Source organism: Pseudorasbora parva, chromosome 24, assembly GCF_024679245.1.
Source record: "Pseudorasbora parva isolate DD20220531a chromosome 24, ASM2467924v1, whole genome shotgun sequence".
NCBI classification, from domain to species: Eukaryota; Metazoa; Chordata; class Actinopteri; order Cypriniformes; family Gobionidae; genus Pseudorasbora; species Pseudorasbora parva.
The window spans coordinates 11,656,671-11,679,450 of record NC_090195.1 but is presented as its reverse complement, the minus strand read 5'-3'; the positions used below and the strand labels follow the sequence as shown (position 1 = coordinate 11,679,450).

At 37.9% G+C, this 22,780-nt stretch overlaps 2 protein-coding genes across 2 annotated transcripts; both read right to left on the bottom strand.

Annotated features, from left to right (window-relative positions):
- Positions 1-913: 913 nt before the first annotated feature.
- slc7a14b (solute carrier family 7 member 14b) lies at positions 914-11,989 on the bottom strand. The gene is made up of 8 exons (XM_067434854.1): positions 11,851-11,989; positions 8,803-9,355; positions 6,166-6,402; positions 5,845-6,062; positions 5,581-5,727; positions 4,477-4,685; positions 2,658-3,508; positions 914-1,792 (listed from the first exon to the last, which is right to left on the bottom strand). The coding sequence occupies exons 2-8, from the start codon at positions 9,098-9,100 to the stop codon at positions 1,476-1,478; spliced, it is 2,277 nt and encodes a 758-aa protein (XP_067290955.1). The 5' UTR covers positions 9,101-9,355; positions 11,851-11,989; the 3' UTR covers positions 914-1,475.
- Positions 11,990-21,192: 9,203 nt separating this feature from the next.
- rpl22l1 (ribosomal protein L22-like 1) lies at positions 21,193-22,316 on the bottom strand. Its single transcript, XM_067434319.1, has 4 exons — positions 22,268-22,316; positions 21,886-21,990; positions 21,495-21,616; positions 21,193-21,417 (listed from the first exon to the last, which is right to left on the bottom strand). Exons 1-4 carry the CDS (start codon positions 22,274-22,276, stop codon positions 21,273-21,275), a joined length of 381 nt encoding a protein of 126 aa, XP_067290420.1. The 5' UTR covers positions 22,277-22,316; the 3' UTR covers positions 21,193-21,272.
- Positions 22,317-22,780: the final 464 nt, after the last annotated feature.

Here is a 22,780-nt window from a genome sequence, read left to right as displayed (position 1 = left end):
CGCACGGCTTACTATATTACGCAATTCTGACTTTATAACGCACGGCTTACTATATTACGCAATTCTGACTTTATAACGCACGGCTTACTATATTACGCAATTCTGACTTTATAACGCACGGCTTACTATATTACGCAATTCTGACTTTATAACGCACGGCTTACTATATTACGCAATTCTGACTTTATAACGCACGGCTTACTATATTACACAATTCTGACTTTATAACGCACGGCTGACTATATTACACAATTCTGACTTTGCAATTCTGACTTTATAACACGCGGCTGACTATATTACGCAATTCTGACTTTATAACACGCAGCTGACTATATTATGCAATTCTGACTTTATAATACACAATTTTGTCTTTATAACATGCAAATTGTGAATTTATATCGAGCAATTCTGACTTTATAACACGCAAATTGCGACTTTATATCATGCAATTGTGACTTTATAACGCACGACTGTAGCTTTATATCGGGCAATAATTCTGACTTTATAACATGCAATATAAACTAAAATATCTAGAGATAAAAACTACTATCAGTCTTTTTGTCCTCAGACTTTATAACTCACAATTGCGAGAAGTGTGATATAAACTCGCAATTGTGAGGAAAAAGTCAGAATTGCAGTTTTATATCACACAATTCTGACTTTAGAATTCGCAATTGCAACTTTAACCTAAATCTGGCAATTCTGAGAATTATTTTTTTTTAAATTGAGAGATGTAAACTAGTAATTGTAAGATGAAAAAGGTCATAATTATCTTTTAAAAGGTTTCATTCTGTGGCTGAAATAATCTTCCATAAGAAGGGGTTATTTAAAGGCACTTATGAAGCCTCAATAAAAAACTGGTCTAAACATCCCTTTAGATAAGTCACTTACCTATCACAAGGTGCAAATGTATTTAAAAACCTGTTTAAGAACAAATATATTTTCACAAAAAAATACACTCAAAAATGTTTTAATAACTAGTGAGACTTAATTAACAACACTATCAAACCTAGGAAATCCATCAGTGACTGATTTTGTAAAGTAGAATGTGTTCCTGGATTAACATTTTTGTTGGGACCAGTACTAACCCTAACCATTAACTACCCAACTAGTTTCATGAGGTCTTAACTCAAAGTTTTTACACCGTTTTTTGTTTAGCCATAGTTTATGTCTTTTGACTAAAATCTTTTTTTAATTTGACATATACTCGTTTGTGTAATTTTTGTTAAAGTTGGCATAAAATGGAAATTCAAATCTGTTTTCTAATGCATGTTAATCATATTGTGAACAAATCAATTCAACAATTTAAAATTTCATAACTCGAATTTACGTATAAAGGACTTATCCAAACATTTGAATTGACATGTTGACATTTTTTGTCAGTGATTTCATCGATCCAGAAACATATTCTGTTTGGAAAAATCATGGTCACCTAAATCCAACCTCTACTTTGACTACAGTTTAGTCGATATTTCTCACTCCGGAGAATACTCTTCATTGACCAGCTCCTCAAAGCCTTTATTGGTCCTGCCTTTACTTCTGTAATTGTGACTGTCGGATGGTCTCTGTTCATCGTACTGCTGCTGGTACTGATAGCCACGCTCCTCACCCGCCCAGCCCTGGTACTGTCCATCCTCTTCTTCCTCCTGAGGAGGGAGATCTTCATCAACATTGAAGCTGTCGTCGACCTCCGTGTCGTACCTCTGGTAGGAGCTGGCATGAGCCGCTTCCTCTCTAGCGCTAAGCTCTAGAGAGCTGTTCCACATCCCATAGCTAAAATAGATCAGCACACCTGTGGGGCGAAGAGATGGAGTGAGGTAAGTCCCATTCACACCATAACTAGAATAATACATTTTAATAAATGTTTAGATTATATGAGAATAGGGAAGTCCACAACATAGCACTGAGGAGCGATATCATTGGAATCATTTTTCTTCCAGATGGTGAACAATAAAACACCCAATCAGAATTAATTTGACTTTCAAAACAAAATGTTTTTTTGGGGCTTTTTTTAAACCTCATATCCAAAGGAATATCCAAAATATATATATATTAGTGCCTGTGCGGATCAGCCGAATGAGGCATCTACATAATATATATCTATGATCGCGCCAGTTTGACCTTACCAGACGGAAGTAATGACGGATGGAAACACTAGATGAGATTCGTCTGGATATGAGGTAAAAAAATAACATAAATACTGTTCGGTTCAACCGATCGGTTCGTGTCTTAAGACATCAATGTGTCTTAACAAGCAGCAGGGTTTTTGTGCATGCTGTCTAAGCATGTTTTTTTTTTACTCTCATAGAGTTGTTAGCCATTCACATGCAGTATGACTGGCAGACAGCAACCGTTGAAATATAAACATCTACATTTGTGTTTTACTGAAGAAACAAAGACTCCTACATTTTGGATGCACTGGGGGCAAGCAGATAAACATCACATTTTCATTTTTGGGTGAACTATCCCTTTAAAGAGGCTTATCTTTAACTTATCTTTAGCGTGCGCTCATAATAAACAGAATATCATACGTTGGCTGTGGATGCTAATATAATTATCGTTATATTTATCTTTATAGGCATTGTTCTTGGTTTGAATGGGCCTTTGCAAATGATTGTGAATATATGGAGCATATATAAAGAGAAGACCTTGCCTACCTAGTAAGCACCACACCACAAAGCGCACCCAGGTGATGCTGGATAGTTTGAGCATGAGGTAAATGTTCACCAGCATGGCAGCTGTGGGCACAAAGGGCACACAGGGCGCCATGTAAGGCAGCTTTTTAGGGTTCTCAGGTTGTCGAAGAATAATAACAACTAAAGTAACCATGAGGACAGCTATTGTCATTATAAAAGGCAATATTGCCCACCGGGCTCCTCCTGAAACCCGGTCGAAGCCGTAGATGACGAGCATCCACAGAAAGAAGGTCAAGATGAAGAAAAGGAGGACGCAGGATGTAACAGTGCGTCCTGTTGCAGGAGTGGGCCTATCGCCCACATTCGGCAGGCCCAAACGCATCCGCAAAGTGTAATACTGAGACCCCAATATGCGTTTCAAGAGACTATTGGAGTCGTCCGCCTCGATGCCATTCTCTCCAACGCCGAAGCCAGAACTGTCCGACTGGTAGCCCCCAGAATCCGACTTTTCAATCAGCGTTTCGCCGTCTCCTTTGGAGGGAAGGTTCTTGGCCCCGCAGGAGTTGTCATCATACCCTTCTCCACAAGGTGAGTTCATGTCCTTCTCGCTAGCCGCCATCATTTCCTCTTTCCTCTTCCGTTCCTCCTCTTCCTCCTCTGTGAGGAAACTGGTGAAGCCGTCTCTATCTGGCTGATATCGCAGAAGAAGCACACACACCGACACCAGCGTGTAGGCCAGCAGTGTGCCGATGGACATCATCTCGATCAGGTCTCTCAGACTCACCAGGAGAGCCAAAAGAGCAGCCAGAGACCCCGATACAGCACATGCCACCACGGGGGTCTCTGTGTGGGGACTCACAAAGGACAGGAACCTGGCACACACACAAGTAAACTTTAGTTGAATTCTTGTAAAAATAAGTATAGGCATAACCAGACAAAAGAAAGGGTTACACACATATCAAAGACTTTATTTTATCCGAGATGGTGCACTCCTATATATATGAATACTATTAATGAAAGTCCCGCCTTCTAAATAAAACAGGTAATTGCCAATAGAGTGCATTAGTACCTGCCTAGTTTGTCAGCAGTGTTGGTTCTGGAATAATATTTTCCATTCACTTTTCCCGTAAGACATTTTAAAAAGCATTATAAGCAATTAAAGAGTTAGTTTAAAAAAAGCTACTATGAAGCGATGAGTATAATTTTTGTGCGCAAAAAAACTAAATAACGACTTTTATAGTGATGGGTCAAATTGAAAACAATGTTTTGAATGGTTATGAATAAGCGTATTGATTCATGATGTCTGAAGATAAACGGAGGTCTTATGGGTGTCGAACAAAGTAATTAATGAGAGAATTTTCATTTTTGTGTGAACTAACCCTTTAACCAAGCCGGCCAGCAAACAACTTTTATTTGCTTTTATCAGCTTTTGTTAAGACAAAAGACACAAGACTGTGTATTTAAAGGAGTCTTTTCTCCAACTAGTGGCCCCCAACAGAAAATTTCTTGACATGACAATGGAAATGAATTCAGCAAAAGCATATACTGTTGATTAACAATCTTGGAACTCACAGCAGGCCTATATATATATATATATATATATATATATATATTTTTTTTTTTTTTTTTACCTTCTTTTTTATTTTTATAATGTTATTGGAGCATTTTGGGAATTCTTGTCAGCTTTTGTTGCTGATTTGATTTGAATTTTAGTTTTTAAGATTTTTTAACTTTTCCATTCAAATGCATAAGAGTTGCATGTCTTGCATGCCTGGAGGCATTGCAAATATGGCTGCCGAGTGCCGAGTGAACTAACTTCCCTTGAAAGGGACTCGTGTACCTGAAGAGCAGACCATCACCCGCCATGGCATAGATGACTCTGGGCATCGGGAACAGAGATCCCAGCAGGCTGACGGTGAGTCCTGCGACAGCCCCCATGGCTACAATATACTTCCCTGCCACAAAGCCATGAATGGCAAACATTTCCATGAGCGGGGCATCGCCATCAATCAGGTTAAATGGCACCAACAATGTCAGAATCACACTCACCTACGATATAAAAACAGGTAAAGTGTTTATTATTTGGCAATTTGTCAAATATATTTGCAATACATCATGAAATGTCCTCTATAAAACACATGCAGATCTCATTTATAGGTGTGGCTATGGATGGATGTTGCAGGATTACTTACCCTCATGTCGTTCGGCACCCATAAGACCTCCGTTCATCTTCGGAACACAAAATAAGATATTTTTGTTGAAATCCGATGGCTCAGAAAAGCCTTCATTGACACCAATGTCATTTCCTCTTTCAAGACCCATAAAAGGCACTACAGACGTCGTTACAAAGCCAATCTCACTACAGTGGCTCTACAATCATTTTATGAATCTACGAGAATAGTTTGTGTGCAAAAAAAAAAAAAACTAAATAAGGACATATAGTGATGGGCTGATTTCAAAACAAAGTTTCGAACCATTATGAATGAGGGTATCGATTCAGGATTTGGATCGCCAATGTCACTTGATTTCAGCAGTTGACACGAGATTCGAATCATGAATCGACAGAAGGATTCATAAAGGTTTGAAACTTTGTTTTGAAATCAGCCCATCACTGTATGTCCTTATTTAGTTTTTTTGCACACAAAAACTATTCTTGTCGCTCCATAAAATGATTGTAGAACTGTAGTGAGATGGGCTTTGTAACGACGTCTTTAGTGCCTTTTATGAGTCTTGAGAGAGGAAATGACATTGGTGTCAATGAAGGCCTTTCTGAGGCATCGGATTTCAACAAAAATATTTTCATTTGTGTTCCGTAGATGAACGGAGGTCTTACGGGTGTCGAACGACATTAGAGTAATTATTGACAGCATTTTCATTTTTGGGTGAACTAACCCTTTAAGTTCACAGTTAAGTACTGGGGTATGAGAGGAGTCTCTGTACTCACAGAGACGTAGGCCGTGAGACAGGTGACGAGAGAGGCTGTTATGGCATATGGAATGGAAGTGTCTGGGCTCTTGGCTTCTTCTCCTGTGGTGGCGATAATATCAAAGCCAATGAAGGCGTAGAAACAGGTTGCAGCTCCTTGCATGACCTAAAGAGCGCATAATATTTATTGATCTCTATAGAAGGTCATTTTGCTTATCATCACATTCAATAAAGACGAATAGAGTCATGCTTTTTCTCCTCTACATTTACATAACATTCTTACCCCTGACCAGCCATAGGGCAGAAACCTCCCATCCTCCCAGTTGGCTCCAGAAAGGAAAAACAGTCCAGCAATCACCATGAAGATCCACACGATCAAGTTAATAATATTCAGCACATTATTGAAGCTCACAGAGTTTTTCACCCCTAAACCCACAATCACTGTCACCAACATAGCGATCAGCAGAGCCAGCAGGTCTGGATAAGATTCTTCTCCTTTACCTGATATGAGATGCACGGACAAATAAATGAGTTGTGTGATGAACATCAAGACCCCATAAACCACACTTTTGTGTAGCATCATTACTCTATGAAAGAAACTCACCCAGGCCCTTCATTGTTCCAAGATGGTTGATCATGTAACGGCTGATGGTGTGATTAGCTAAAGAATCAAACATGCTGCTCAGTGCACTGGCTCCCGCCGCTGTGCCAATCAGATACTCCAAGATGAGATTCCAGCCAATGAAAAAGGCCACAAATTCTCCCACTGTGACATAACTGTATGTGTAGGCAGAGCCTGTTGTCTTAGGCACTCTCACTCCAAACTCAGCATAGCATACCCCTGTGTGAAAAGTCCTGAGATTAGCTATTTGACAAGTACATTATAGAGCAATACTCTTAAAGTAACACATTTTTTATATTTTTGGATGTGACTTTGGTCTCAGCTTATGTGTTTTCATTATCTCATTATCATGGAAACTTAATATATTTATAATTTACATCGATCAGGTGTAACCCTATAAGTTATGCATAATATTTTGTTATAAGGTGTGCTGTGGTATCTGCACCAAGATGTTAGCAGCAGATCCTTTAAGTCCTATAAGTTGCGAGGTGGGGCCTCCATGGATTGGACTTGTTTGTTCAGCACATCCCACAAATGCTCGACTGGATTGAGATCTGTGGAATTTGGAGGCCAAGTCAACACCTTGTTGTTTTGCTCTTAAAACCACTCCTGAACCATTTTTAATTGTGGCAGGACGCATTATCCTGCTGAAAGAGGCCACAGCCACCAGAGAATACCGTTTCCATGAAAGGCTGTACATGGTCTGCAACAATGCTAAGGTAGGTGGTACGTGTCAAAGAAACATCGACATGGATGGCAGGACCCAAGGTTTCCCAGAAGAACATTGTCCAAAGCATCACACTGCCTCCACCAGCTTGCATTCTTTCGATTGTGCATTCTGCTGACGCACACGCACCCGGCCATCCGCGTGATGTAAAAGAAAACGTGATTCATCAGACCAGGCCACCTTCTTTCATTTCTCCGTGGTCCAGTTCTGATGCTCACATGCCCACTGTTGGAGCTTTAACTGGTGGACAGGGGTCAGCATGGGCACCCTGACTGGTCTGCGGCTATGTAGCTCCATACACAACAAACTGTGACGCACTGTGTATTCTGACACCTTTCTGTCAGAATCAGCATTAACGTCTTGAGCTATTTGCGCTACAGTAGCTCGTCTGTTTGATTGGACCACACGGGCCTGCCTTCGCTTACCACATGCCTTGAGCCTAACCCTAACCCTAACCCTGACGCCAGTTCACCACTGTTTCCACCACTGGACCACTTCTGATAGATATTGACCACTGTACACCAATAACACACAAGAGCTGCAGTTTTGGAGATGCTCTGACTCAGTCGTCTAACCATCACAATTTGGTCAAAACTTTGAGCACAAAACATTAATCAATTACTCAATTAAATTACATAAGGATTTTTCAGTTCAATTTGATGGAATATTACTATTAAAGGTTTAGTTCACCCAAAAATTTAATTTATGTAATTAATGACCCTAATGTCGTTCCACACCCGTAAGGTCTCAGTTCATTTTCGGAACACAGTTTAAGATATTTTATATTTAGTCAGAGAGCTTTTCTGTTCCTTAAATGAAAGTGTATGCACACTATACTGTCCATGTCCAGAAAGTTCCAAAAATTCATTATTCGGATCGCGTTTCATACTGGCAAACTGCTGAATTCAAGTGAAAATGGCGATCCGAATCATGACTCAATCCGCGGATTCATAACTGTTTGAATCTTTATTTGAGGGTTAAAAACAAACCCGGAAAAGAAGACAATGCTGAATAAAGTCGTAGTTTTTATTATTTTTCGACCAAAATGTATTTTCGATGCTTCAAGAGATTCTAACTAACTAACTGATGTCACATATAGACTACTTTGATGATGTTTTTATTCCCTTTCTGGACATGGACAGTGTGTATAATATAATAATTTATTAACTTTTTGTGCTCAAAGTTGTGACCAAATTGTGATGGCTAGATGACTGGGTCAGAGCATCTACAAATGCTCAGAAGATGAACGGAGGTCTTTCGAGTGTGGAACGACATTAGGGTGAGTCATTAATGACATAAATTTCATTTTGGGTGAACTAACCCTTTAATTACATTGCGTAAATCTTTAAAAAAGGGCTTACATTTTTTTGGGTGTTGGGAACAAGGTAAAAACTTGATTGTTTAGTGTTTGAAATAAATGCAATATAAATTCAGTATTGTATTATTTTTATTATTTTATTACTCCATTTCAGTTAATTCAGATGGCTCTTGGACTGACAAGCTTCAGGTCTAGAACTGAGTCTTAATGGGTCTGGGTGACTCAGTTATGATTGTTTTTTATAAATAAAATACTTTGTCAAATCACAACTGCTAAATGCTATAGCTGAGAGACCCCATAAAGAATTGATTATTGATGTGGGTTCATGAACCTTAAATTTAAATTTCAAGAACTTGATCTAAATAAAGAAATGAAAAGCTTAGCACAGCTGCCCAGAATTACAGACAGGTGGGGTCATCACTCCCTCCAGGGCACATATGAAGAAACGTAAAAAATGCAATTGTAAAGTCGACTAGAAAGATAAGAGGTCGATTTATATTCAACCACCAGCCGTGATTTGTTGATGCTCTAAATTCAAAATGTTCATAAATTGTCAAAAGTCATTACGTCTCACCTGACAGAATGGACGCCAGAGCTGCAATGATGAAGGACAAGATCACTCCAGGTCCTGCCATTTCCTTAGCAACAAGCCCGGCAACCACATACATGCCAGTGCCCACGCAGCTGCCCACTCCAAGTGACACCAGATCCACTGTAGTGAGCACACGGGCAAGTCTGGTGCCATGCAGGTCATCTGGGCCCTCCTGCATGGAGTCCACAGGTTTAGTGCGCAGGATTCGTGAGTAGAGTCCATACCAGGACGACTCCCACTCAATTCTCCTAGGGTCCAGTTTAGCAAAGACAGCACTCATCCTCCACAACAGGAAGACTCGGATGAAAGAAGGGAGAGGTTTGTCCTCTCTTACGTGTCAGTGTCACCTCCCCAGTCCCTCGTTCCAGGTGTTTCCTCTAAACTTGTCTTGTATGACGGTCTTCTGCTGTATTCTCTGCTCCCTCTTCTCCCTCTCTCTCGCTCTCTCTCTCTCTCTCTCTCTTGCACAGTCTCAGAGAGGATCCATGAGCTGATCAATCAACATAGTGCTCTGCGTTGAATCAGCAATGACTTCCTACAAAAAAGGAAAGCATGCAAATCATATCATCCACAGATAATGAAACTAAAGAAAACACAGTGATGTCATGTTGGGTTTAATACTGCAGAGAAACATGTTCCAATAGTCGAACAATAGAAAGTGTCCCTTCATTCATTTAGGTGAAATGTTGCTATGGTGGCACGACTCATTAAACTTGCAGATTAGCATATGGAGAGCATCAGATATCCAGTGGACATTGATATACTAATAGAGAACGTAAGCAGAATGTCATATTTCAGCCTGGAGAAACGGTGCAGAAGTCTGTATATAGAACAAAAATGGCACTTTAGATATAAACATTGATATAAAATTGACAATTCACTTTTATTGGTACAGACAAGCATGAAAAAAGTGTAAACTATTTTTTTAAATGTTGCCTGCTAATATGACGATGTCCTTGCAAAAAACTTCTTTCCAAAAATATAATAGCAGATATATGATTTTTACTAAATTAAATAATATATTTTTACTACAAAACCATGAGTCACACAGGTATTTTGTGGCAATAGCCAACAATACATTGTATGGGTCAAAATTATGGATTTTTATTTAATGCAAAAAATCATTAGGATATTAAGTAAAGATCATGTCCCATGAAGATATTTTGTAAATTTCCTACCCTAAATATATAAAAACTATTATTATTAGTAGTAATATGCATTGCTATAGTTAATTTGCACAACTTTAAAGGAGGTTTTCTCAATATTTTGATTTTCAAATATATTTACTAATATATCGGACAAATACTGTCATATCCTAACAAACCATACATCAATGGAAAGCAACATTTGTGTGTGTACTAAAGAAATATTATGTAATATATAACATATATTATATACTATAACTATATAATAAGCATGATTAATATTATATATAATAAATATAATCAAATATAATCAAAAATGAAACTATAATAATATAAAGTTTTGCAAATGTGTCAGAAAATGTAATATTAAACAATATAAGACTAGCCTCAACATCGCACTCACTGTAAAAAATTCTGGTTGTTTTTTGTTGGTTTAACTTAAAAAAGTAAGTAATCTGGTTGCCTTAAAATTGTGAGTTTATTGAAATTAAAAATTTGAGTTGATACAATGAAGGAAATTAGTTTAATAAATAGAAACTGAAAATATTTTTGTATCTGAACCACATAAAAAATGTGATAAATGATAAAAATAGCACTATTTGGCATGTTTCACTGCATGCATCATCAGAAATAAAACACACAATTACCCAATATGCTTACAAAATCTTTTATTAATATTTTAATAAAGGTTGTCAAATCTCAAAAAATATTCATTGTATCAACTCAAAATTTTAATTTCAATGAACTCAAAATTTTAAGGCAACCAGGTAACTTTTTTTCTAAATAATTTTTTACAGTGCTGCTATAGAAATCCTTGTTCGAAATAACATATTTTAGAGATTTGTATACCAATATAGAAATGTGTATTTACTTTACATTTCCAGGCTTGAAAACTACAGGTTTTCCTAGCATTTCCATTTGCTGTCATCATTTCACCGTGCTACTTTCTGTTGTCTATCTGCATGAAGCCCATATGAACTGTCATCTTTGATGCTAGTCTCACCATCTGCTTCTATCCACCATGTACCTCAAGGCCTTCGTTTGTTTTTCCCTGCACAGATAGCATCACCACACAGTGCTATCTTGTTTCTTTCAATCTAATGCAGGCCTGCCGCTCACTGAGACAAGCTGCGGTTGCCATCACAGACCCAAGATCTGCTGGATCTGCCTGTTGGTAATTACAGTCCCACTGCTCTGTCAGCGCCCACAGGCTCTGTTCATACATCCTGACAATATCTCAGCTGTTATCAAAACACACGGCTAACTGGTGCACAGCTGACAGTAATTTACCACATGATGTCAGATATATACGGAGGGCCTATATCCACATTATCTGGGGAGTTTGATATAGAATCAAAGACCAGACGTCAGACACTCTCAGGTGTCTCCGTAATAGTGTCATATTATAGATATTATAATATTGTGGTTTGAGTAACCCATTCACTTTCCTGTTTCTATTTCACCTGCCGGGATTGAGTGAATAACTGGAAATTGAATAAAATGCTAGGTCATAAAAGACAAATATGACCTACCTAATCAACATTTCTGAACACATACCACAATATTTTAAACATACAAGGCAATGCATACCCAATATCTCCATAGTATAAGCTTACAGACAAATATAAAAGATAAAGGCTGGCTCTTTTCTTCTCTGCGTAGAAATTATTAATGACATCTTGAAAGGGATCTGTGATTATATTTGGACCTGACAAAAGAACTGATGTCATCAGACTAACGCGAGGGTAGGAAATAGATTATGAGGAAGAGGAGGTGAGATGAATGGCATTGTACACATAAGGAGAGAAGCCAGACATCAGTGCAGTCACAATTACAGAGCTCCAGAAAAATATGGTTGACTGACGTCAGTGCCGTGAGATTATACCGGCTGCTTTGGGCCAACCATAATGATCTGAAGGAGACACCATTATTCCATTGCTGTTTACTCAGAATGATTTTGCATTCGACAAAAGAAAGACGCAGCGCAATAGAATGGAAATAACGTTTTTGAAAGTTGAACTACGTGCCTCTCATGCAGAAGATGGGCTACTAAGACCCGTGTAACGCATGTTTAGAAAAAATGCGTTCTGTGAGAGGAAGTAAAAATATGTCGAACAGATAGTAATTAGCACTTCCTTTTCGAGTAATGGCATTTTAGCTGTGTCTCATTTCGTAAAATTTAGAAGGCTGCGTCCTCCGGAGGACACATCCTCTGTAGGATGCAGTGGAGTGTCCTCAATCAGAATTAAACAAGTCCTTCGTAGGCTACAGGACACACAGGCAGGAAGTATCTCGTTGCTATGCCAACAAGTTCAGCCTCTTACGCCAGTTATATTAATGAAAATTATTTATAACTTGAAAATGACAATGAAATGTTTCTTGTCTTGACAGCAATGTACTGTTCTAAACGTTTAAAATGGAATAAACAGTTGTAATCCTGTTTACCTCAACTATCTGTTTGAGGTAATGCTTTAAAAAAAACAACAACAGAAAAAGCTTGAACTACTTAATTTAAAAACCACACAGTTGCATGTATATCTGGCGGTGGTGCCGTTTTTTCATATAATAGGCCTATAAAAAAAATGAAGGTTGTTAACGGCGACGCAAAGAATTGTGGGTTATCTCCAGCCGTGAAGGATACACCTCATGCACACTCCGAATTCCTGTGAAAGATGGACGCATTCGAAGCTCGCATTTGGAGTGACTATGGCGTTTAAATGAAGTCAAAAGTCGCGTGCACGAAAACCACGAGCACGCGAATAAACCCAAGCGCGCAAAACAGACCCACGAGAGGAAAATAGCAACGCGAGAGCGCATCTGTGCAGCCGCGAGAGCGCATCTGTGCAGCCGCGAGCGCATTTGTACACCGCGAGCGCGCATTTGTACACCGCGAGCGCGCGAAACAGTATTTAGGGGCGGAAATGAATACTAGCGCAAGCCCCTGCTGCCTAGCGCGCACAACTGCAAATGAGCGCTCGCGTGACTACTCAACACTCGCTCGCTCCTCGAGTTGACTTTTGACACTTTGAGGGCGGGGCAATGACTTTTGTCTTCCCACCTGTGATTGGTCATTTGTTTAATCAGTTTTACTCTTGTTTAAACATGTAGCAGGACTAGGACAAGGCACGTTTTAAGGAACCATTATGTCGGACCCTGAGTAGGTAATTTAATTTTTAAGTCTTTGTGTTTCGAGTGCAATATATTCAATATATGAAATTGTATTGTACAATTTCGAAGGTATTTTGTTTACAATCATCTTGAATAGTTTGTATAGGACCTTAACACCAAAAAAGATAAGCTAATTTAAGATAAAGCTGACTAACCCATAAATGTAGGATGTTAAAGGTTAGTTTTGACCTACATTGACAACATACAGTAAATAAATCATCGCTGAGTAGCATTTCTAGCTACTTAACAAAGCTAGTATGCTAATGTATAAACAAAGCAGCGTAAATGCAATCTTTGTGATTTATTTATCTGACACATGGTGCTGGATGTTCCGCTTGTGTATAAGGTCAAAGAGCTCTTGCAAAGCCTGGGTGATACCACCCTTTGGGCCACTGAATCTGTATTAACGACAACAGCTGGGGCAACAGCCTTAGTCCTAATGGGTTGTTATCATAGCTATCAAAATCCAGTGTTTTGTATTTTGCGTACGTGAGTTTTTGTTGTACATGTCTATAAAAAAAAAAAAAACCTTGTCTGTTTCGTTGCTTCTATTACTCTCCCCATTTTTGTAAGTCGCTTTGGATAAAAGCGTCTGCTAAATGATTAAATGTAAATGTAAATGATAGCAGGGGGTACTTGTATGTGACTGGACAGGGCCTCCAGAATATACAGCTCCTGACGACACAGAAACTCCAGATAATCTAAATCCAGTGGTATTGTGCTGAAGGCCTGTTGCAACTTGTGTAAAAGATTTGCCAAAAAGTGGTGTCTTAGCTATTGACAGAACAAAGAATAATTAATGAGATGTTAAGATACCATGTCACTTTTGTGATAAACACACTTCAAAAGTTGAAAGGGTTACATTATCTCTACTCATCCTTTGAGTCCAGGAAAGTATTTAAAAAAAATAGATAATGAGCATCAAAGTTTGATTTTACTTACTAATTTCCCTATTTCAAACATGGTCTTAGTAGTACATCTATCAAAATTATTTTCTTAATTGTTTGCATATAGGATGACAGAAAACATCAAAACGTCACTTTTTTTTGTTTTACGCTTTTTACAGGGTCACATAGACCATCAGCAGAAAAACGGTTTCAGTGATGTAACCCTTAAGTTTCACTAATGCCGTTTGTAATGTGTTCTAATCATTTTATAAACGGCATTACGATAATAGCAATAGGGCAATAGGGGTCGGTGCTGTGGTTTGAATAAATCACAAAGATTGCATTTACGCTGCTTTGTTTAGTACATTAGCATACTAGCTTTAAGTAGCTAGAAATGCTACTCAGCGATGATTTATTTACTGTATATTTTCAATGTAGGTCAAAACTAACCTTTAACATCCTACATTTATGGGTTAGCCAGCTTTATCTTAAATTAGCTTATCTTTTTTGGTGTTAAGGTCCTATAGGCCTACAAACTATTCAAGATGATTGTAAACAAAATACCTTCGAAATTGTACAATACAATTTCATATATTGAATATATTGCACTCGAAACACAAAGACTTAAAAATTAAATTACCTACTCAGGGTCCGACATAATGGTTCCTTAAAACGTGCCTTGTCCTAGTCCTGCTACATGTTTAAACAAGAGTAAAACTGATTAAACAAATGACCAATCACAGGTGGGAAGACAAAAGTCATTGCCCCGCCCTCAAAGTGTCAAAAGTCAACTCGAGGAGCGAGCGAGTGTTGAGTAGTCACGCGAGCGCTCATTTGCAGTTGTGCGCGCTAGGCAGCAGGGGCTTGCGCTAGTATTCATTTCCGCCCCTAAATACTGTTTCGCGCGCTCGCGGTGTACAAATGCGCTCGCGGCTGCACAGATGCGCTCTCGCGTTGCTATTTTCCTCTCGTGGGTCTGTTTTGCGCGCTTGGGTTTATTCGCGTGCTCGTGGTTTTCGTGCGCGCGACTTTTGACTTCATTTAAACGCCATAAGTGTCCTACTCACTTTTTTGAAATGAGGCGGCCTATGACGTATGCACCCTTCGAATGCGACCTCCGGAGGATGCAGCCTTCTGAAATTAGACACAGCTATTGAGTTTACCTTTTTGGAGTTTATGAGTAGTTTCCCCCACAAAAAAGGAATAGCTCTTGCTTTTCAATTGGGCAATTTTATGACATTTTGGTTTGTAAATGCAGCTAATGCTACCTTCACGTGGTATCATCAATTTCCTATGTAGAATTTTTTTTTGACTATATAAACAAACTATTCAGCATACACAAAGAATTATTAAACCAGCCATAGATTATTAAATATAGGACTGTGTTACAAAGAAATAATCAATGATAATGCAGTATGCAATAAAACAAAATATATTATGCAAATAAGAGAGGAACTGTAACTCAATAGGCAAATGTTAGCTAGATTTTACATTCTAAATATAATTTCTGAGATATTTAGGAACTTAAATCTTTAAATGTATTAAAGCTTGTAAAAGTCTGTCTCAAATTGTGTATAAAACATTTAGATGCAAGTCCAGCATTAAACTGAATTTATACCTTGTAAGCACTGAAATTTAATTTGTTTATCCTGGCCATTTTTTCAGCACCTTGGTCAGTTCCAATGTTGCACAGCTACCTTGACAATATGCAATGGTGCTTCTAATAAAATGCTGTTCCCCTAGACTAAACAGTTTACTGGAATAAAATCTGGGATAATGCACTTAAAATGTAACATTAGCATGTACCTCTAAAATAATCCTTAATCCAATATATCTGCAGTATGCATGATCTAATATGGATCCAATAAGTTATTTAACTTGTGCAACCTGTAACCTTTACCATATATCATATTGATGAGAGTCTTCTGTGGTTTGACAAGGGAGAGCTGAAAATGTTATACTGAGCTGAGCCATAAATGAATTGCTCTAAAAACAGACATAGCCAATACAATTTTCTCTAACCGAGCCAAAGTAAAGCCTGTAACTCTGTCCACTCTGGTAAAACAAATAGCATCTTGAGTTCTCTTGCTCTGTGAAACAGAAATGTAGGTGTCCAGTTTCAAATCCAAAACATTTTTCCTTGGCAGAAAAGGAGCAAAAACTCACCGGTGCATAGGGATTTTACACTGGATGCTCCATTATGTCGATGCAGCGGTACAGGAGGAATCCAGGCAAAGCTTGTAGGGACAGCAGGGGACATAATGCGGAGACAGTGTGAATTATTTAGGCTTTCCTCTGTGTGATCAGAGGAGAGTTCATTATTAAAAGATGTGTCTGCCATTCAACAGCTGCCTATGATGGAGCTTCCCAGATTCTTTAAGAATGGCATAGTCTGTTAGGTCAATGTGGGCTACACACATTACATTTCCCTGATGAGATTGAGGATATTGATAAATTCCCAATGTGGGTATATTCCATAATGGTGCGCAAAAAGCACAAGAAAATGTTTCTCCTGCAAGGCTTAGAAACACAGCTGGACATCACACTGAGCCACAACATCAAATACTGTTATAATCAGAAAATAGACAGCCTGTATACTATACAGTTAATCAAATAAACTTGTTGCAGCACATTCATTGTTGTCTGAGAAGTAAACAAGAGGACAGACAAATTCAGACTGAATAGCCTTCCCAAAAAGACATGTGTCATGAAAAGACAAAGCCATCAGTTTCATTATTATTGTAGTAATACATGTCTATTGCATTTAATTCATTTTTAATTGCTCTGCCACTCAACTTCAATGGCTGAGACTCAAGAGGATCTCAGGTTCCACAGGAAACAAAAGTATCGCCATGGTGACTGAATGCCAGAATGCAATGCAACACAAGTGTTTGCAACGTTCGCAGCTCTCACTACAATAGTGAACATGCTTTTTCTGCTAAAGCAACAACAATAGGTCAATTACATCTCAACAACAAACCAAACCATATTCCCCATGCTAAAAATTGTACACTACTGCACTGCCAAAAGTATTGGACATTACTCCAAATCATTGAATTTGGTTGTTCCAATCCCTTACATGGCCAAAAGTGTATACAATAAAGCACTATAGATGCTTCTACAAACATTTGTGAAAGAATGGGCCGCTCTCAGGAGTTTGTGGTCTGTAATGTGACAAAATTGGTTTTGGCTTTGCAATATTTTCTTTTAAATGTTTACATGGCCTTCACTCCTTGTCAGATGTGAATTTAGGCACATTTTTATAGCTTCTGCTATCTGACTTGTTGACACACAGCAGTATCTGTTATTCCACAATTTCTGTGAAAACGGCAGGATCACAGAGACTAACTTTTGTGGCTGGATAAGGAATTCCCCCCCTTATACTGTTCTGAAGAATGTCTCTCGTCTTGCCTGACATTTCTTTAGGCCAAGGTCAGTGTAACAATACTTTGGGTAAATTATTATTGTTGTCACTGACACAACTGGTTTTACTTGAAAACAAGACGTTTAAACGCTTGTTTTTTTATATATATATTTTTTTACAATTACCTTCGAATTTAGACAAACCTAATAGATCTCTGGTGACATCTGGTGGGTATAAACGGACATTAAGTGAAAATGTAAACGAGTGTGTGGCTTTGCAATGAGACGAATACAGCATACTATAAAAACCAGGGCAGGACGTCAAAACAAGATGTTGCTGCTGGTGATATAAAGTAGTAGTCTTGTAACATGAAGCTTTACCTGTAAATATGAAATATGAAAAGTAAAAATGTCACTAAAATTATGATCAAAGTTATTCAACTAATACAATTTATGAATTAGGTTTTATTTAATTCTATAAACTATAATCCTGATCTGCCAACATTGTCGCTATATGATAAATTAAAATAAGCTGATAACATCACTATTTTCTCCAGAACGACTGTACAGCCAGATCGAATTTTGTTGCAATATTGTCCTGTTTGACAATGTGAAGCTGCTTTGACACAATCGTGATTGTAAAAGCGCTATATAAATAAAGTTGATTGATTGATACGTATTTAACTCTGATCACGATAAATCGTAATTTTGGCCACCCCTGAAATACCATTACAAACCTAGGCTAAATTTAAGCAGTTTAAGTAAGTACTATAATTAAATTAAGACTTGAAACACATGTTTGAAAAGTGCAGAGTTCAGTTGAGTGATAAAATCCAAATGGCGTAGTCGGTGTCACGTTTTCTTTTAGAACTTGACAGCAGAAAAAAAGGTAGCATTTATTTAAAATGAAAGACATTGATTTCACCTAAAAACAATGGTTTAGCCATTTTATCGTCGAATCCACTTACCCTCTTGTAGCTAACGATGGTTTTCATATATTTTGTATTTTCGTTCTGACACAACTTTACCTTTTTCCGAGCTTTGATAGAATTAGCTATAACATACCGGCACATGTTTAATCAGAGGAAAAGACTGCTGATGTTTTTAACTGCACTGTTTAATCACATTGGATGATATAAAATATAATGACTTGTTTTTATAACAGTGTTTAATATATGTTGTCATACATTTCTAAATTTCTCAAGTCTTTTATTTGCAGCCCTTATCACAACATTGCATATTAGTTTCAGTAACAATACACCAACAATGCTTCAGGTTGGTCCAACTAAGCACCTATCTCTCATTGTAAGGTTTTATACATTTAGATGTCTTTACAAATGATGTGCTCATTACAATTCACATATTCTCTGTTTCTCTGCAGTGGACTGAAAAGAATAGAAGGATGGTTTGTTTTTGTATAAGGAGCTGGTGCGGTGCATGCCTCTCTTTAACTGTGAGGGCACTTCTCCATCTCTTGGTAAAGCAGTATGGCATTGAACTCGGGCCCGTTTCAAAATGATCTCCTCAGGTTTGTGCTTCTCAAAGTGCATGTTCCTGCCCACAGAACTGGTGTGTTTCTTGAGCAAGTTGGGTGATATATAGGTGTATTTTGCTAGGCAGCAAGAATGTTCTGAAACCTTGCAGGGATGTGCCAAGCCTGGTCTCAGGGATGAGCTTGTAGAACTTCCAGAAAAATGTCTTTCCTTCTTTTTCCTGTTATCCTGGGGACTGTGTAGCACATATAAGGGACTTTGCAGCGCCACGGCATGCAGTGGACTTGGATAGCGATACACTTTCATGCCCTGTTGACCTGGAAGGTCAGAGCGGTAAGTGGGTTGCAGGACCACTTTGGGTTGAAGTATATCTGAAACATCTGGCCAGTATGAGTCTGGATACAGAGCCGCAACAGATCGAAAACTGTCCTCAGGAATTACCTCGTCTGAGAAATGGGATTGAGCTGCTCTATGCTCTTGCAATAAAATGGGTCGGTGCCTCAGAGTTACCTCATCTGTGAAATGTTCTCTCTCTTTAAAAGAGTTGTATTTTAAGGAGGCAAAAGAGGTGGTGAGAGAGTGGACAGTATCGTTACTATCAGAGGGGATAAAATCAACTCCAAAGTTGCTGTCGTAAAAACCCGAGCTTGCTCTTGACTGACTTTCCATGTGTGAATGAAGTTCTTGGTGATGCCAGCTTCTTTCCATCAGGTCCTCAGATGAATGACTGGAACATGACCCAAGACCTCTAGATTTTCCAGCCTCATAAATTGCCTCCTCAGAAAAACTGCGCCTAAGCTTTAGTTGAAGCGAGTCTTCATCCACCCAGTAATGATGCTGTCCCTGCTGGATATTTGTTGAAGTTGAATCTTCAGGATCGGCCTCAGTTTTTCCCAGGGCCGTCTCCACCATTGCTTTATGTCTGACTTTCAGGACCTCCAACTCCAGCATCCCTGCCAAAGTAGCACGAAATCGCTCTCTGATACGTTTCCTCCCTGTGCTGGTCCATGGCGCCACTTCAGGCTCTTCTCTGGGCACAGTGGTGGATAACATCCTGGCTGAAACTCAAAATCAGGCTTCCTTTCATGGTGGAGGTCTTTATAGTAAAGTCGCCCATATCAGTGCAATTGCTATTGCTCTACCTTTGTCTATTGACAGGATTTTCACTAACCTTTGACCTTGGGTGAAGAATACGTTCAAGATAAAACTTAATTCTATCAATGTGAGATTAAATTTAATGAAGTTAACAACATTAGCATTTGGGAGACCAATATCACGGGCAGTGATAGCAGTGGCTTTGTTCATATTTTGTGTCACTGTGAGCATTTAAGAACTTCTACTGTTTTTGACTATGAAAAAAAAGACAGGTTTCAGATTAAGCCAGGATTATGCCTGTTCAATTAGGGCTTTTAAATTGCTTTTATAAACTGTTGTGCATTTGAGATAAACAACTGCACTGACATATTTTGAGAAATGTATATGCAAGTTGCTTTCAGTTAAAACACCTCAGACATACAGGGGTTAATGTATTTAAAGAGGCCAAAGTGTATATATATATATATATATATATATATATATATATATATATATATATATATATATATATACACACACACACACACACACATACATATTAATGCAGCAGACAACTCAAAATGAAAAAAAATTGCTTTTTGATAAATTATATATATTTTTTTATATATCTTCCTACCCAAACTTAAACCAACCACACTTCAAAATGGCCTCTAATCATAATCCTGCGCTGTAGTTTTCACTTCTAATACTGCTATTAGTAATTAAATGTATTTACACATTTCGTAAATTAAAAACAAACATAATCTTACATTATTTAACATGAACTAACAATAAACTGCATAGATTGTTAATTTTACACATTTACTAAAACATTATTAAAATCAAGTTGTATCTGTTAACATTAACAAAAATGAATAAATACTGTAACAAATGTATTGTTCATGGTAAACTGTTAGTTAATACATTAATATTTACAAATTAATCCTTATTGTAGCATTACCAAAAAAGTATAAGGTACTGAGGATGCGATCTCTTTATTAAAGCAAATAACTTTAAAATAAATAAATATAAAAATATTTATAAAAATAAATATTTTAATCATCATTGCAATATATTCACTGTACCTTAAGACACCACCATTTAGTTAATGAATCTTATTTAACTCTTACACTTTCTCCACCTTCATTTACAATATAAAGCCCATTGCCTCAGGCATTTACTATCACTGAAATAAAAGAAAAACAAGACACTAAATTTTCGTGTGTATCTTTTTATATCAAAACATGTAATCCTGCATTTAAAGATGTGACAGCTTATACAGGACTTTGATACACCCATCAAAAATATTTTAAGACAGAGGTTCATTCATCAGCATCAGATTCTTCTTCATCTTGGCTTATCTGGAAGTAGCGCAGCTCATAGCTTTCCTTATCCGACGCCACCACCCTCAGCCAGTCTCGCAGGTTGTTCTTCTTCAAGTACTTCTTTGTGAGGTACTTAAGATACCTGAAGATCACAGGGTTGTTAGTATATAGAATAAATAACTAATAAAAAAAATAATCTGATGATATACCAAATCTCACCTTTTAGAGAACTGCTTCTCTGAGGTGACATTTATCTTGTTCTTCTGACGCACAATTTGCACTACATTTCCCAGGTTGCCTGTTTTGCCATTAACCTTCACCTTCTCTTTCAGAAATGTTTCCTGTTAGTAATAAAACAGCATGACCACTAGGGAAGAGAACCCTAGGAATTTAACTAGGGAAGGGAACCCTAGTTATGACTCGGCATTAGTGATGTGACTACCTGAACACAATTCATGACATTTAGAATTTTGTATTTCAATATGGCTGACAGATCTATCAAACTAAAATGTCCTGGCATATTTAGGCTTTCCATGTGCATAAGAACCCTGACAATCAACAGAAGCTGTGTTTTTATCATTCCCATGTATGGTTAGTATTTGCAACTTACAAAGTTGGCAGAGTCGAGAATCCCATCCTCCACAGGGTGAGTACAGTCCAGGGTGAAATTCCAGCGAGCACCCTTTTTATTCTTTTTTACAACAGCCTGCCTTTTCTAAAGAAACATATATGACACATTATGAAAATGCACTACTGTAATTCTGTTTCATCAAATACATTTATGTTTGAATTGTTTCGTCATGCTAAAATGCTCTTCCACGTGTCTGCCAATTTGTCTACGTCAAAACAACGAATCCCTATATTATTCCTTTTGCAAAAACCAATTCTGGATGACATATGACATTCAAATTGAAAATATCTTATAGTATGTTTACACGAAACAAAAAATAAAATGTATTTAACCATAAGACCGGTCTCCGGTCGAAACGTACCGGTGCCATCTTGGTGAGGTTGGCTTGAAAGAGGAAGTGGCGTATGTCCGCGCGAGGGTTCACGAAATTGCTCGTATTTGATTGGCTGCCGGTTGGGGAAGATTCAATATAAACGAATCGTTCTTTGGAGTCGGATCTTTCAGACTGACTCCCTGAGCGATTCTTTACTGCAAAAAAACGATAAGATAAATGAATTTACAGTAAAAACATTTGAAGTGAAGCGAGGATTGGACTTTATTACACTTTAATAATATATGCCACCCAACTTGACCCTGTGGAAGTGTACATAATTATGTCTGAAAAAAGAAAAAAAAAAATTTTTTTGAACCGGTTCTTTGAAACCAAGGCTGAATCCGAAGGATGACCCACTTGAACGTCTTTGATATAACTTCACACCGTAGATAATTTATGAATGGCAATGAAAACAATGTAGGACTTCCAGACTAGAACATACTTTTTTAACGGTCGTGAAGCAAATACTTATTCAAAACAAGTACATACTCAAGAGTTTAC